Below are 18039 nucleotides of genomic sequence, written 5' to 3'. Positions count from 1 at the left end.
CATTTTGTATGTGTGTGAGCAATCTGTGAGATTGGAGTGTTAGACTGCAGAATTCAGGGCAGTGTTTGCTTATTTCACTGCTGGTTAAGGATAACTCAGAATCTAAATCTGTTTTAGGTAGAGGCCACTCTGAATTATTTTCATACACCTATAGACATAGATCTTGGAGTCTGGTATAGTTGCTTGCTTATTCCACCCAGAGAGCTGGTCTACAGCAGAGCTGCATGGAGGGGCTGTAGCAGGCTGCAGGACTGATCCCAGTGAGTGGATTGGAAGTTCTGGTGGTTCAGTTTTAGGATCCAGTTCTGCTCTGGTACCGCCAGTGACAGGTGTAACTCCCAATTTGCAATGGTGTTCTTGAGAAGCTGTTAGATAACAGAGAGCTTGGTACATACATTTTTGTTTATAATTGGGAGGGCAGAATACTTAATTCACTCTGCTGTGTGCTAGCATTTTATTGCTGAAGAAAGGGAAATAAGACTGTGGGAAAAACATAAATTACTGATTATTTGACATTGACTCTTATGTTCATTATATTGGACCATGTTGTTTTGGACTAAACATTGGATATTATTTTTAGGCTAATAGAGACCCTGATGGAAGAATTGATGAGGGTCTGGTTGAGCAAGATGCTCAGGTAAGTGAAAAAAATTTCCTTAGTGTGTTTCAGCTGGTTAATATACAAATAAAATGGGTGCACAAGTGGGGCCCAGATGTGAGAGAGAGACTTTGGTTTTGGAAACAACTGTTGCTTCCTTTCTGTTGCAAGTGATGTGAAAACAGAGGTGGTGCAAGCTGCAACATTTCAAACACAAGTTTTAGGACTCTCTTCCCCTCTGTTCTATCTCTTCCTCACCCCAGTTTTGCCAGTTATAAAATGAGAAGCCTAAATAGTATGGCAGTGAAAGCATTACAGATGTCTGAGAGAAATGGATGTTTCCAACACTGGATGTTCAGGTGTTTGTCACCTGCAAATTTGGGGGCATTCATTCATTCATGTCTGATGTTCTGATTCAGGCCAACCTCTACATAAAGGACTTGTTTAGGACCTGTAACTTACTAGAGAATTCAACATTAGCATTGCTCATGTATATGTGGCCCAAATATGTTGCTTTATTGTAACCAGCTCCAGAGCTGCCACTGCTGATATGGTGACTGTCTGAATAATTTTCCAGGGAGTGAAATACTGCATTTGAATTATATTTTCCATGGCTCTGCCTCCCCAACTCTTAGAACTTTACTCCAAACAGGAAAAGCAGGAGTAGGAGAAATACAATAATTGAAATGGCACTTCTTAGCAGATCAGATTGGCTTTGATGTTAATTATAGTAGTGGTCAGATTCTCAGCAGTTTGACTGCAGAGTTCGTTTAATGCATGTTGCATCTTGGCTGTTTCAGATTCGGGCTGAAAACTTTCTCCTACAGGTTGTGGGCCTAGATGAACAAAAATAAAGATTACTTTCCCTTCTTGTTTACTTTTCTGAATAAAGTACAAGATCAATAAAATACACTCTCTTGCTAGAGGTTTGGTACAAAATTAATAGAGTAATTGGCAATATATATTTGTAATATATACTCTTCCACTTCTATTCCTACCTCTGATGTGAAGCTGTAGAAATCCAGAAAACTTCCATCTCCATCTATTGAGCTTGAAAATCAGCCCTGAAGAAATCCGAGATTGGCAGTTAGTCTAGTTCAAGAGTGGGCAAACTATGGCCCAAGGGCTGGATCTGGCCCATCAGGGCTTTGGATCCGACCTGTGGGATTGCCACCCACATGGCGCCATGAACTCCTCCTGCACCCGCACCCTGAACTCCTCCTGCACCCCTGCCCTGAGTCCCCTGCCGCACCTCTCCTGCACCCCAACCCCCTGCTCTGAGCCCCCAACCCTCTCCTGCACTCCACACCCCCTGCCCCAGCCCTACATTCATGGCCCTGCATGCAATTTCCTCACCCAGATGTGGCCCTCAGGCCAAAAAGTTTGCCCACCCCAGTCTGGTTAGTCAAGTAACAGTCTCTCTATCTACTGAAACTTGTTGTGTCAGGGTTTGTCTCTAAATTGATTAAGTTAGCTTAGGCAAGTAGCTAGCTTCTGGCCTCAGTAAATAGACATTTTTTGGCTTCTCTGAGGCTAGGCCAGCAGCTACTCTTCTATGCGGACTTCTCTAGCTCCAGAAAGTACTGTTTTAAGTCAATGTAACTGTTGGTCTAAAACTAAACTAAATTTAATGTTCTCTGTGTGTTCAGCGCTGAGCACAATGGGGTCCTGGTCCTGGGGCTCTGAGGCGCAACCACGAGACACATAATAAAAATCATCAGTTTAGAAACTGATGGAGTGAAATCAGTGTAACCTTGTTGTGTGGTTTCAGAGTAGCAGCCGTGTTAGTCTGTATCCCCAAAAAGAACAGGAGTACTTGTGGCACCTTAGAGACTAACAAATTTATTTGAGCATAAGCTTTCGTGGGCTACAGCCCACTTCATTGGATGCATGTATCCGATGAAATGGGCTGTAGCTCATGAAAACTTATGCTCAAATAAATTTGTTAGTCTCTAAGGTGCCACAAGTACTCCTCTCCTTGTGTGGTCACTGTTCAATCAGTTTGAGTGCCTTCTGTTGATTTAGCTGTGGTCAGTGTTATGCTCACAGTTTATGCACAAAGAAGTTAGATTAAAAACATAAATATTCTTGCTGGAAGACTTCAATCTGACGCTACTTTATTTCTTAGGATTCCTACGATACCACACAAGAACCAAAAAACACAGAAAACAAGCTGCTCTCAAAGGCAGAAAGCCACAACTCGCCCAACCTTGCTTTAAACGGTCTCATTCCAGATCACACACTTCACCACAGAGCCCCTTACCCTGCAGACAGTAACAGGACTTCTCTTCCCCCCCCACCCCACATTCTCTCTCAAAATGATACCTTGCATTTCCAACACAGTCCTCAGTATGGCACAGTCAGTAAGGAATCAGGGAGAGAGGGTTTGGAACAATATTCACGTACATGTAACTATACTGTCTCAGAATAGTAAAGGAGGAGTAAAAAGCTTAATTCTTGATTTCTCTTGGATTGAAAAAAAAAATCAGTAACTACTAATTGTATTGCAAATTGTGCAGGTGGAGCATTTTGTGAGTAAGTTCCCTATGACACAGCAGGCTAAACCTTAAACAAAAGTAATGCAGTTAGTCTCCAACTTCAAGATTGTATAGATTTTAATGCAAGGATCACAGCTAAAGCAGCATCCCTTAAGGGTAATTGTAGCTGAATTATCCATTGCTGCTGGCTATGACTGGGTTGTAAAGAGACATGTGGCAAGCCATTTTTACACTTATGAACCTTTCTTGCCACTTGTATTTCCCCATAATTCTAGCTTCATTCATGAATAACTATGTGTCACTGATTGCAAACCTCTTCACTCAGGAAAATTTATTGGGTGTTAAACTGTGGTTTACTAAAAAGCTGATGACTTCACTGTATGAAGTGTACTGTATTGCACCAAAGTGGCCTGCAGTCTTGGCTGAAGAAGTAATTTTTATAATGTTCACAATGAAGGAACAAATTGGGATCTATTATCTCTGTAGACCATAGTTTCAATATCCCTCTGTGAAATCAGGGTTGGTGAGCACACTTCAGTTTGAAAACCTCATTCCTAAAGGTTGTCAATGTTTATAGTAGTGCCTTTTTACGCCAATGGGATTTCAAGTAGGCAGAATGTAACTATCCATATGAAAGTTGGCTAAAACACTGGGGTTAATAACCTTATGCTTGCATAAAATGCAATGGGACCTTTATTGATCACCAGCAGTCAGGACCTCTGTTGTGTGCAGAGAACTGCAATTCCAACAGCACAATGCCTCTAACACCATGCTGGAGCATTAGATTTGGTAATGACTCAGATGGAAGAGTGCTATTACTGATTTGGAATAGGGTATTGCTGACAGGACTTCCTGTAACACTTCTAGTTATTCCTTGAAGGTGAGAGCTGTTCTTCGGTTTTCTCAGGTCTCCCCTTGCTTAGCTTGTGGGAGCTGACAAGATCCAGTCTGAGGAGGTGCAAGGATGCTTGGTCACATCTGTACAATTGTGGTTGTCACCCACTTGAGAGTGTTGCATATTTCAGTTTTAAATGAACAGCCATGAAACGATTTATTGCTGTGTTCCAAAGAACTGTTGTGGCCACATTTCCTCTTACGTACTGGATTTTCCATATAAAAAAATAGAGCCTGGATGGATGGTCATTAACAATGTATTTATTGTAGTAGTGTGGGACTCAGAATAAAGAGAAAATTCAAACCTTTTTGACCATACTGTGAAAACAAGACCATTATTCCTCCGCTCAGGCAGTGGGTCAAAGCAAGTTCTGTGGGGTCACAGGCAGATAAGGGCAAACAGGCAGATATTTGTATTCATGGGTTTTCTTCAGGAAATACTTGAACCCCTACTTGCCTAACCTCTACTTGGTGAGGAGCATGAAACTGACCTGGATCTCTATATTCAGAGATCTTTCACTGCATGAGCTGGCTGGCAGGCAACTTTGGAATATGCATTTAAGCTTCAGCACCACTTGTGTACCTCATCCAGAGCACCAAATGCCCCAGTGACAACTATGTGGGTGAAATGAGTCGATCACTATGCTCTCAAATGAACTTGCGCAGAAACGTAATGCAATTATCTATATAATTAAAATATATAAAAATAAAATTTTAATCAAATGAGGACATGAACTCCAGGGGCTAGGAGCTGTGGTTTTGATGCACAGGACTGGAGATCTGGGCCTAGGTCATAAATCAGGTCAAGAATATAACACCGGCAGAGGAAGAATATGAGAGCTTGTTAAATTTACATCAAGAAATCTGTGGGTGTGCGCTTCAGATTGCATGTTTTTCTTGACTTTCCAATGCAAAATACTTGTGGGTGTGGCATGTGTATATTTTGATGGTGCCTGGTGAAGTGCTGCATTTTAAGTTCTTTTAAGTGCTGGCTTCCTAGCCAGAGCAGCAGTCTAGCCTTGTGCTACTATATACGTCTTGCCCATGTTAACACCTTCAATAAATTGCTATTTTGTAAAACTTACTAAGTATGGGGCTATGTGGAAATTGGATCAGTCAAAGGGAGACCTAGATTGAAGGCTGACGAAGGGTCTTTCAAATATAATTTTTTTGGGGGGGGGTGCGGGGGTGCAGGGCAGGAGTATGTTTCTAAAACATTTGCTGGAAGGGTACCTCATGTTTATATGAAGCAAGACTATTGCTGTACATGTGCCATGTATCTCAGGGCATGAACGGGTTAATGAGAATAGAGCATCACTCAGATGGCAAAACTAAAACTGGGACTAAGGGAAAGAGGTGGGAGTGATGGAGGATGATGGCAAGAAATATCTGTAGTGATGATGGAGCACTGGTGTACATTTTGATATGGTGTATCCAGTTTTTCCTTATGTATATTTTTGGGACATGTTACTCAAGCTTCCTCCCCTCCAACTGCAGTTGTTATGGAGCATAGAGTCCTTCAAGTGAATGTGTGAAGAAATTACTAACTTTGTTTTGGTTTCTTGAAATTTTAACAGGTCTTGTTTAAGGCTGGAGAGCTGAAATGGGGAACAGATGAAGAAAAGTTCATCACCATCTTGGGAACTCGAAGTGTCTGTCACCTAAGGAAGGGTAGGTAAAGTGGTGCAAGTAGAACTGAAAACCAGAATCTCAGCTGTGCCCAGTATAGAGTCAGAAGGGACCATTATGATCCGCTAGTCTGACCTTCTGCACAATGCAGGCCACAGAATATCACCCACACACAGCTGTAATAAACACCTAACCTATGTCTGAGCTATTGAAGTCCTCAAATCATGGTTTAAAGACTTCAAGGTGCAGAGAATCCTCAAGCAAGTGACCCGTGCCCCACGCTGAAAAGGAAGGCGAAAACCCCCCAGGGCCTCTGCCAATCTGCCCTGGAGGAAAATTCCTTCCTGACCCCAAATATGGTGATCAGTTAAACCCTGAGCATGTGGGCAAGACTCACCAGCCAGACACCCAGGAAAGAATTCTCTGTAGTAACTTGGATCCCACCCCATCTCACATCCCATCACAGGCCATTGGGCATATTTACTGCTAATAGTCAAAGATCAATTAATTGCCAAAATTAGACTATCCCATCGTACCATTCCCTCCATAAACTCCATGCAGCCCATAGGCGAGGAGCCATGAAGGAACTGTTTTTGGCTCCCTGAACTTGGGGAAGGTTCTGTGCATTTGTGCTAGATGTTGGATGGGGAGGCTGTCTCACATCTGTGGAAAGTTGTTAGATTTGATGGTGCAGGCACCTTGATTGAGTTTAAATGCAGAAGCTTCCACATAATCCAATATAGATGAGAGCTTTGTTAGGGATATGAGGTAGATTGGTTCTTTAAGATGGTGTCAATGTTGTTCTTATTTAAATATGCTGCTCATGCCAGCTAGACTGTAGATTGCTGTCAGGGGACTCGGGAGACTACATCCTCCTCCCTGAAGAATTGTATTGTACAATTACAGTCTGCTGGGAAAAAGATATTTTAAAATAAGGTGGCGGAAAAGTGTCTGGAGGATGAGGTTTGCGCAGTGGATAATATATGGTGCTTGGATGAAAATAGCATGCACTGTGGGGGATAGCGGGAGAAGTAATGTTTACATACATGGAATTAGTATGTATTTGTCCTTGGCTTTTCAGTGTTCGACAGATACATGACTATCTCTGGTTTTCAAATTGAAGAAACCATTGACAGTGAAACCTCTGGGGATCTGGAGAAGCTGCTTCTGGCAATTGGTAATTAACAATCTTACTACTGCTACACTATTTTGTAGGCGCTATAATGTGAGCTCTGAAAAGATGACATGGCATTTCCTTTAAAGGGATTAAAACAGTGCTGAGTAACCTGATCAACAGCCTGAGTGAAGCTGACACCTGTTTTCTCAAATCCATGACCTAAATTCTAAAATCTCCAGTAGCACAGGGGGTTACGTTACTATTTATTGTTGCCAGCCTGACTCACAGTGTAAATCCAGCTGAACTCTAATTTAATAAAGCTATTTATATTGTCTAGGATGCAGGAATTCCAGAAATGGTTTCATTTAGTCTGTCCCAGATTAAAAAATGTTATTTTGGTTGTTGATGTTAGTGACTTTGGTCAAAAAGTGACTGTAAAAATGCACGTCCTCTTATGAAGTAACTCGCTTATTTGGAATCTTATTATTTATTTAGTAAATAAGCGTTTCTTCTTGTTATCAGCTATGGGAGAATGAACTGGATTCTGTTCAGCCACATGCATCATCAAAAGCACTGTTAATTTATATCTAATTGTGGGACCAAATTCTGCCTTCATTTGCCCAGACCAGCTTACTGAAGAAAATGTGTTGGCACATTTGTAATTTGGGGGTAGAGTTGGGCTTGCAGGATCTGTATTGCTGATGAGATATGAATTCTACCTTTCAGATCCCAAGTAGAACTATTAGAAAAATAATTGGGTGTAAACTGATCATTCTTGTTCGGGAGTCAGTGAGCCACAGACATAAACCCATGCAAATGAAGCAGTGAGATGTTGGAAAGAGAGTGATAGCCTTGAGAAAGTTTCTACTCCAGAGCTTAAATGTCTATTTATTGTGTAATTTGAAAGTCAAAATATTTACCTCCCCTCAGATTATCATACATGTTCAATAGAAACTGATTGTTAATGATTCATTTTCTCAGTGAAATGTGTCCGAAGCGTACCTGCTTATTTTGCTGAATCTCTCTTTTATGCCATGAAGGTAAGTAATTATTCTCCACGTGACCCTCCCCAAGTAAACCCCCCCTCCTCCTCCCCTCTCATTCTTTGTCCCTTTTTGAGAGAGAGAGAGAGAGAGAGACTAGCTTAAATTCACCCAAATTTTGCCAGGCTGTGACTAGTTTGGATAAAATTGACAATATGGCAGGCACTATAATCTTTAATATGGAAACACTATCTTTAGAGACTATATATATCCCAGTATGCAATGTTCCATCTTGCTCTCAGGGGCCTTCTGCTGGCCTGAAAATGGAGCACATTCTGCTGAAAGCTGTAATTTCTGCAGGTGACATATAGTTTGAAAATGAGGATGACTAAAAGCTATGTTGTAAAATCTGCAGACCGCAAAGTGGCTCTCTTTTTTTAAGATGACCATTTATAGACCCATATCCCAACTTTATAAAGTAAAATTCTAGTTCCTCATTCAAATGTGTTTTGAAATCCATCCCATTTTTGAGAAGTAGAGAGGAGCTGCCAAAAATTGAGACTTAAACACCAATCTGGCTTTACTGATTGCTTCATTCCCCTGTTTCTCCCCCCTCACCTCACTTCTCCCACCCTCCCCTCTTAGCTACACATGCATGCTCCCTTTTAGGCCTCGTTGTCTTGGAAAAAAAGATGTGTTCATGTATTGAGTTAGTCAACATGAGTTAAAATCCTAGTGAAGACAACCGGCAGTTGGTAGTTTTTGTGTGAATTAGCAGGTTAATGGCTAGGCTCCCTGTAGGTTTTTCCCTTACTGAAGATAAGGCCTTCATCTAAAATGGGTTTATCATGAAGTAAAATATATTAATAAAATGTCTGCATGAATAATTACTTGGAGGAAATCATGAACTGATATCTGGATTTTTAAAGAACAGTTGTTCTACTACCCTTGTAGAAAAGCCCAGTAAAATGTAAATGAGATGAAAACATAGGGTTCCATACAAATATAATGAAATTTTGAAGAAAATACTCTACAAATCTTTGGCATTTAATAGAAAAACTTTCTATAGGTGTATTGAACCATATTTTAGGTTTCTGTTGCAGACATATATTTCTTATTAAATTCTACAGGCTGTTTTTTTAAAAAAACCTATAGAAAGTTTATAATTTTGTATTAAAATCTGTAGAACCTATTTATAAGGAGACCACTTTCTTGTAACTTCAGCAGAAAAATTTACTAATATAATCTGTCATGACACAGTCACCCATTCAGGGACTGCCCACAAGGCTCAATCCTACACTGCGCTTGAGCCTCTTGCACATCTGGAAGAGGTAAAGGTGGTTTCCACTCCTTGATCCTGGTCAAAAAGGGGGCTTTTTAGTTCCTGGCATAATTTGAGTGTCCTTAGGTCAGCCATCTAAAACATTCAAATGTGTGCCATGAAAACCACCACCAGTCACAACCAAAAGTTTAAGGATTAACTGGACATTGAGAATAGGGGCTAGAAATAAGGGTAGGGGGCTCACCTGGGACCTTGTTGAGGCATATTGGTGTAGAAACTTGCATTGCTATTGCCTGTGTTGAACCTGACTGCTTGATCATTAGGGGGTTGGGACTGCAGGGCTGTCAATCTGGCACCATTCATCAGTGCTAAAACTCACTAAGGGTACATCTGCACAGCAAAAGCTGTGCACAGGCTAGCCTGTTTGAGCTAGCCTGAATCCAGCTAGCTTGGGTAACAATAGCAAGGAAGACAGTGCAGTTCAGGCTTCTTGCTGTTAGTACAAATCTGGTATGGATGCTGGGTATGTGCTCAGCTCACTAGTCTGCTCTGAAGCCTGTGCGCTCTCCATTGCTATTGTTATGCATGCTAGCTGGAATCAAACTAGCTTGGATAGGCTTGCCTGTGCACAGCTTTTGCTGTGCAGATGTATCTCAAAACTTTTTTTAAAGCAACAAACGCCTGTCTGAACAGAGTACACACACAGTTATACTACATTTACCACAGTCTCCATTCATCTGAGCAGTCAGATAGTTTTGAAAATAGTTATTTCTACCAGTGACTCAGACTTGTACAGCAAGTCACATGTCTTGATTAGTCATCACCAGGCTTTGTGCTCCAACTTTCAGTTAAACAAAGTCAATTCTTAGGGTGGAATTGGGGATCGTTTAGTAAGATACTGATCTTGATCATGCAAATACCATACTGTTTGATTTTTGGGAGCTGGATCATTTCCATTTGTTTGAGCACTTATGGCCTGAAGCTACAAGCTAGTGGGCATGAACTGGGAGGTTCTGAGCATCCTAAACTCCATAGACGTTCAAGGCACAGAGCACTTCACAACATCATTGAATTTTGAGTGCCCTATGATACAGACCAAAACATTTTGTACTAATAAGATAGAAATACAATGCAGTGGTTCTTTGAAGACCCATAGACATTCTCACTGTATATGAAATGTATTTATCAGTTATAACCATACTACAGAGGGCTATCAAACTTTTTCAAGATCAAAATACCAGTGCAGCATAAATAGATGCTTCAATATTATATTTAATTATCTTTTAACATAGGGAGCTGGCACTGATGATGATACTTTGATCAGAATCATGGTTTCGAGGAGCGAAATTGATCTGCTGGACATTAGACGTGAATTCAGAAAGAATTTTGCGAAATCGTTACATCATATGATTCAGGTAAAATCTTTCAAATCCAGTTCACTGATAAAGAAATACTTGGGTGAAAATAGTATTTATAGGTGGTGTAAGACTTCCTCTTTAGGTAGTGTAGGTAACATTTGAAGCATGATATTGAATTAATTAATTTTTGTAAAGAGCTTAAATGCTGGAGTAGTTTGGGAGGGAGATATTTCCTAAAAAAGAGAACTTCAGATTTCCTTGCAAATGTGTAGTAGTGGGGTAGATCTGATAAGAAAATCAGAGACATTTTCCCCCCTTCCTGCCTTTTTTACACTTTCCTGGTCTGAGCTCTTTTCCTTTCATTTTCCATGTCTTAGGGTAGGTTTACACTTACCTTCTGGGTCGACACGGTGAGTTCGACTTCTCGGAGTTCGAACTATCGCGTCTGATCTAGACGCGGTAGTTCGAACTTTGGAAGCGCTGCGGTCGACTCCGGTACTCCACCACTGCAAACGGTGGTGGCGGAGTCAACGGGGGAGCCGCGGAGTTCGACCCCGCCGCGTCTGGACGGGTGAGTAGGTCGAACTAGGGTACTTCGAATTCAGCTACGCTATTCACGTAGCTGAATTTGCATACTCTAGTTCGACCCCCCTTCTTAGTGTAGACCAGGCCTCAGAGAAGCTGTTAGTGGCAGAAGGAAATGGAGTGGGGTTGTAATCCTGCATGTGATTCTGTTCCATCATTTTTTTTCCTCCCTTGGTGCAAGCAATTTTGTGCAATGGAGCTGGACTGAAATTACAATCTAGTCTCCTTTTGCATCATTACCCAAGAGAGAGTTTAATTGCAGAGACAAAGGCAGAATCATAATAATTTAAGTGGGAGGGAAGGGAGTTGGTAAGAAAACCAGATATTGTAGGATTTCCATGTATTTGGTTTAAAGTAAAAAGCTGTTTAATATAAGCCATAACTCTTTTCTATAGCACAGTATTTGTAGAAGTATTCATCATATAGTATTGTCTCTATTTTCATGTCTTACTCAATTCTGTTTATACACTGCAGTCCTTCAGTTCTGCTGTGTCAAATTGCTTTTGAAGTTATCAAGAGGGACCAGACTTCCTTCCTCTGGAGTCAGTAGGAAAATTTCCCATTTGACTGCCAGGGGAGTAGGGTTGGACCCCTGCTAACTTATGGAAGGTCACTTCCAATATGTAAAAAGTTTTAATTTGTAAAGCTTTGGGTTAGGATGGTTTTCCCTTGGTTAGTTGGTTTGCAAATGGAAGAAATGTCTTTGTAACTTGCAGTAAATGGCCCAGCTCCAGTATTGCCATTTGCAATCTTTCAGGAATTTTTATTTAAACGAGAAGTCTGAATGTTTAAAAGTAACACATTAATCAGAGACTCTCCTTGTGTCATTCCTGAGCAGATAGTCATACAAATGGATTTCCTGTTGGTGGAAACTCTGTCATTTGTTGCAGTATTTCCTGGGTTTGACCCTTTTTAAAAATGTCTTTATGGTTGTGACTCACTGTGATTAATACTATGTTTCGTACACAGAAAGATGCATCTGGGGACTTCAGGAAAGCGCTCTTGCTTCTCTGCGGTGGAGATGATGAGTAACACTGTCAGTGATATGAAGGATTCAGTCCTGCTCCCGCCTTGCAGCCTCTCAGTTAGCATGTCTAGCTATGTTTTGCATGTTAGTCCTTTATAGGAGCTTACAGCCACACTAATATCCTAATGGTTAAAAAGACCCAATGAAAGTCTTGTTGTTGAAGTGATATGCAGTCTCTCTTCCTACCGGCATCCAGGGAGAAGTCTGTCCATCCCAGCCCCCAGGAGTTTATGAAGTACCTCTTATGACTATGCGAATGTTCTCCTCTTCATGGAAGATGGATTCTTGGCTTAATGCACAATTTTTTCTAGATGTTTTGCTGAAGTAGAGAAAATCCACACATTCCAAGAAGAATTGAAATAAAATTTAATCTCTAACCTCTTTCTTTAAACTTCATTTATGGTAACTCGTTTTAATGGAAATATTAAGGTAGCTTTAAAATTGTGAACTAAGGAAAATTATCCTTCATGTGTAATAATATATATTTGGTGCTATTAGAATGAATCTGTTAAACAACAATGTGAGCTATCAATGGAAACATAACATACCAATAAACTGTTCCCTCCCCAACAGAGTTGTATCTATTTGACAAGCAAAAAATCCATTCTTTCTTCAGATTGGTTAAATGTACATGTGCCTTGTACATAGCGCTTTCTGTTTTCGTAGTGCTTTGGAAAGAGCTATGTAATAATGTGATAGGTGGCTTCCAGATGGATGGATTGGTGTCAGGGGAGAGCTTTACGCACCCTTTTTGCTTTTCTAGGTTGTGTATTTGGTCCTGTAAACCAGGCACAAGATAGCAACATTGTTGGAAGAAAGTATACTCAATAAGGTACAGGGTACTGCATGTGAAATCCCAGGGATGCACAATTTCTTCAGTCCTTTGTCTTTCTTTTCTTGGCAATGGAGGTGTCCCAGTGCGGCCTGTCCATGCCCCAATTAGGACAGTTGCCAAGAGCGCACAAATCTCCATGACTGTGATTGCACCAAGAGTCTTCAGTCTTGAATTTTCACTTTTCTGCTGTCCATTGCCCTCAAATCTTTCCCCATTTTCAGTCACCACTTACATGTTGGAACTGGCATGGACAGAATAGATAGAGTAACACAGTTCTCATTTACAGCAAATTGCACAGTGATATTTTTTTTTCCTTCTGGAACTTGGAGTACGTATCAAAATTCCACACCCAGATCTTTCCTAATCCTTTTATTACCTTATTTTTTGAGGGGAGGAAGTCCTTAAAATTCTTATTTAATGTTCTACCTTTAAATTCAGTGCCATTAACTTAGCATTCATGAACAACCTTGTAAATCAAATCAATGTGTGCGTGTGATGAAGAATAAAGTTACAATCAGAGAAACATTTCTGTTTCTAGCTTCCAAAAGATATTTATAAACAGCTACTCAAAACTTAGCTCATAAGTCACTCAGTCACAACTGCAGAAACTCCACATTTTTAAAAAAAAGTGCTATTGAAATAGACTCACAGCAGAGTACTTCAGTTCTTTAAAATCAAAATCTATTCAGTATTGAAATGTTCCTTTCTAATGAAGGATTGAAATCATAACGATAAAACTCAAACATTATTTTAAAGTAAATGTATACTGAAGTCTAATTCATTGAAATAGCTTTTCCCCCCAAGATGCTTTATTTTTTTCAATATCTTTCTCTATTTATCTTTCTTCCCTGCCTCTACTCAATTTTAAGAAAATATTGTGTTAATCTTGACCGATAACCAACAGAAATAGTTGCATTATGTAGTACTTATGAAAGTAGTTTGATTTACTGTAGTTCCTATATTCAAGAAGGGGAAAAAAAGTGACCCGGGAAATTATAGGCCTGTTAGTCTAACATCTGTAGTATGCAACGGATATAAACTGTCAGTCAGGAAATTCAGGCTTGAAATTAGACGAAGGTTTCTAACCCATCAGGGGTGCAATACTGGAACAGCCTACTACCGAACAGTGGGGTGGGGAGGACACCTGACTGACTAGAAAGATAAAGATAAGATTATGGAGGGATGATATGATATATAGGATATAGGCTTAGTAGTCAATCAATTAACCACCACTGTAAATAGTACAATGGTCAAATGGATATAATAATACTTTTTTTTCAGAGTTTGGGGAGGAGAGTCTTGCTCTGCTCTCGGGTTCAGCTGACCGCGACATATTGGATTGAATTCCAGAAGGAATTTTGGCAATGGCCCTGGAGGTTTTTCCTTTCGCCTTTTTTCCTGGGGGGGGGGGGGGCAGGGGGAGGGGTGGATGGAGGTGGATGGGCCTTATCTTGCAGGAGGTCAGACTAGATGATCATAATGGTCCCTTCTGATCTTGAATTCTATGATTCTATGATTCTATGATTATACTGTTGCTAGTTAGGCACTTGTTTGGTCCATACGTGAGGATAGGGAAGGACTATCATCTACATTTTACAGGCAGGGAACTGATACACAAATTAAGTGACTTGCCAAAAGTTACACAGGAAGTCAGTGGCAGAGCTTGGTTACTGAATTCATATATCATTGGTTGTAATAAAGTGCCTTAACCACAACTCCTCCCCGTCACCAGATGGTGATGAAGACTGGTATCAATCTGGGCCAGAATCTGGGCAATGGAGAAACTACCTAAATATTCCATCAAATCTAGATGTAAAACATTATGGTTGCAAGGTTTAAACACTTTCAGTCAGGATATATGTAAATTATGCTTGCATGTTTGTAAGCATTACAATGGTTTGAGGACCTGAGCAAATGCTTCTCAAGTAATAAAGTAGTATTATACCTAGCACTTACATAGTGCTTATAAACCAGCACTATTTCAGAAAAGAAAGGAAGAGAAATTATATACTTCTACACCCTTAGATATATGGGTGTAGTTTTGTGTACTATGCATATGCTAGAAACACCCTTGTAATTAATTTATACACAGCTGTGCAGTGTATGAAGCAGGGCTCTTAGAAGGTGGAGGAAGTTATGATTTGAAAATGTTTAGTATGTAGCTAAGTTAGCCATCCATGAGTAGCCCAGTCTTCCTTAACTGAAAGTCACAAACTTAGCATGATTATTGTTTAAAAATGTACTGTACTTGTGCAAAGTTTGGCTTTTCTAAAAAAAGTATTGTGCCCAATCAAAATAATTTTTTACTGGAACGCTCAAAGGCACTTCTTAATGAGGACTATTCTCTGCCAAACTTCAGCCATTTACTCCAGCTGCTTGAGGGCTAAAGCTGGCTTTTTTTTTCTATAAAAACGTCACAATGAGAAGTGGAGGGAATATGGGTGTTTTTCACTTAGTTCTCAAACTGCTCAATCATTTTGCCTGACAGCAAAAGAAAACAAACTCTTGTGAACCAAGATTAGAGTCTAGACATTTTGGGGAGGTTATGGATAACTCAGAATGGGCTTAGAATGGAAATGCTTAGGCAACCTTAATTGTAAAGTGAGAATACTATCAACAGCTACAATATTTCCCTCTTTGGGATATCAATTAGACTGGAGTTCTGTAATGGAGAACTTCTTGACATGAAGTGTTCAGTGCAAGGATTATGTAGCTTAAATTCTCTTTTAGACAAACCTGTTGCTTTTCTCAATCTGTCATGAGGGATGAAGACATTGTTTGCTTTTCCTGAGGGTGGCATCTGTTGATATTGGTGAATAGGTACGGTTTGTTCCTGTAGCTGGTCCTTGGAGCAGCACTCATGGTGAGTAAAATTGCAAGACAGAGGAGGTGTGATGAGATGGAATTGCAAATCTGAGTAACAGCTTTTCAGATTTACTTTCCCCACTGGTGCCCTGACACTGACCCTTTCATGCTCCGTTACATTGTTGTGTGTGCTTGTTCTGTGCCTGTGCCACTGCTTTTTAAAAGACCATTTATTATGTAAAGCTCTAGACAGTGCCTTGTTGCTGATGGCCTGTTTGTGCTCCCAGGCCTTCCTGGTTATCTGTGTTCCATCATAGGGAGGTAAAGGCAGCAAGTGGCAGCAGTAATGTGAGCCAATAACTTTCCAAGCACACTTCTGTGCCCCAGTTCACTTCCAAAGTCTTAGCCTACAGCCTCACTGCAATGGCAACCAACATGTATAGCTGTGGGGAGGAGAAGTTTTGTCTGGGACACTAGAGACAGACTCCAAGTGATATGGCATTAGCAGCACTAATTGAGACAATACAGAACCTTTGGTTGTTGGGTTTTTGTTTTGTTTTTTTTATTTAAGATCTCCATTTGAAAGACTCATCTTAGCAGCAGCCTGCATTGTACTGTCCATTTACTCTGGAGTGGAGTGTGGAGTGAGCAGTCGGTGCTTGAAGCTGAGCTAGCAAGGTGCGAAGGTCATAACAAACCTGATGCTTGCAGGTTTAAACCAGGTAGTCTTACTGCTAGGATTTATGAAGAAGGAAATCACTTAAAAAATGCAGCAGATAATAGTGCTGGTATAACAGGTTCTGGTTGGGCTTCATTTGCAATGTTTGTCACCTAAGAATCTTTTAAAAAAAAAATTTGCAGAAGATGCAGAGCCAGGAAGGTATTTTAAATTCCATGTTTTTTTTTTAATTGTTCTGTTAAAAAGTCTGACCACTGCACCTTTCTTCATGAATAGGAAATAAAACTGGAGGGAGGAGGGTTATTTAATTGAGGTGTTCTGGTACTAAGGTATTCTGGTACTAAGGTGTGTTGGTTTTTTTTTTAAGTTAAGTACTAATGATGGAACTACTGGGAATTCCTAATAACTGTACACAGCTAAGAAATTTTAAACTACATAGTGAATAAAATATAAAAAGAATCTCTCAGTAACAAATTATTTTCGGAGGGACTGGAATCTTATTCTCCCTCACCATTTTTCCTATTTGTTTCCTGAAATCGTATCATTTTGTAGTGGTATGAATTTCACAATTCTATCTTGCACTGAGAAAGTATCTTACAGCTCAAGTAGTCCGACTGGAATCTGTTGCTCTGTACTCACAATAAGGGGCTACTTTGGCAGAGGCACTTTTATTTTAAAGCAAACTTTAAAATTCCAAGCTTTCCAGTCTGTGTCTCAGGGCTTCTCTTTCAAATTTACCTGTGAACCAAAATAAGACACGGCAGCATAGCCTATTTTCATAATGAGATGTTATTCTTAGTACTGATTTTCTTACAGCACATGTGAAATAATCCTTGGGATTTACCTAGTTTATTCAGACAACTTCTCCATTGGTTTGTAGTGAGGCATTAAGTATGAATTCATTCTATCTGGATTTCCAATAAAATCTTGTTAAAACTAAAGCTAGGGATCTATTATTTACTTGTGAGTTACGGGTTGTAATTCCTCCGTGACATAATTCAGCTTTTTAGATTAAATATTCCTGTAGCAGCCGTGTTAGTCTGTATCCGCAAAAAAAAACAGGAGTACTTTTTTAAATTTGTTAGTCTTTAAGGTGCCACAAGTACTCCTGTTTTTTTATTCCTACTGAGTTCTTTAACTACAAACACCAAGTGGAAATAGAATGAAATACTTGCTGTGCAGCTCAGAGTTCATGATAAGAACTAAGCAGGATCATATGGGGCACGTGGTTTGTGGATAACAAACCAGCACTGTTTGATATCAATGTTCCTTTTATCCCTTTGATTCCAGGACAGCTGGAACTTTTGCTGGCTCTTATTTACCGATTAAACCATTGCTCTCAAAGGGGATTCCCGAAAAAGCAATAAGGGACTAATCTGTTTTAACCCATACTTCATTTCATTTCTCTTAAATCTAGCTACAAGTGCATAGTAGATGGGCAACAAATGCCTGAGATATTGCTGAATAACTCATTAGGTTAAGAGACCAAGTGGATGAGGTAATATCTTTTATTGGACCAACTTCTGTTCAGGGGCGGCTCTAGGCACCAGCGGGCCAAGCGCCCGCTTGGGGCGGCATCCTGGGGAGGGCGCATTTTGGCTCGGTGCTCGCGCGCATGCCGCCGGCGCAGGTCCACCGAGAGGCGGGGACGCGGACGTGCCTCATGCCCGCGGCGGGTCCGTCCGCCCCGCTGCCCGCCGAGCTCGCTCCCATGCCAGCCGCGCGCAGGTCCGCCGTGCCCGGGCCGCG

The 18039-nt window shown here is 40.5% G+C and overlaps 1 protein-coding gene across 1 annotated transcript in view; it reads left to right on the top strand.

Annotated features, from left to right (window-relative positions):
* Positions 1-12541, top strand: part of ANXA5 (annexin A5) — a 34614-nt gene extending 22073 nt beyond the window's left edge. Inside the window, exons 8-13 of the mRNA XM_039539237.1 lie at positions 581-637; positions 5568-5661; positions 6701-6796; positions 7718-7776; positions 10294-10416; positions 11914-12541. Of these exons, the coding sequence (XP_039395171.1) occupies positions 581-637; positions 5568-5661; positions 6701-6796; positions 7718-7776; positions 10294-10416; positions 11914-11976 (492 nt within the window). The 3' untranslated portion in view covers positions 11977-12541. The remainder of the gene's footprint in view (positions 1-580; positions 638-5567; positions 5662-6700; positions 6797-7717; positions 7777-10293; positions 10417-11913) is intronic.
* The last annotated feature ends 5498 nt before the right edge of the window (positions 12542-18039 follow it).

Source organism: Mauremys reevesii, linkage group 5 (genome assembly GCF_016161935.1).
Source record: "Mauremys reevesii isolate NIE-2019 linkage group 5, ASM1616193v1, whole genome shotgun sequence".
Taxonomy (NCBI): Eukaryota; Metazoa; Chordata; order Testudines; family Geoemydidae; genus Mauremys; species Mauremys reevesii.
The sequence above is the reverse complement of the archived record's forward strand: the minus strand, read 5'-3'. Positions and strand labels throughout refer to the sequence as shown.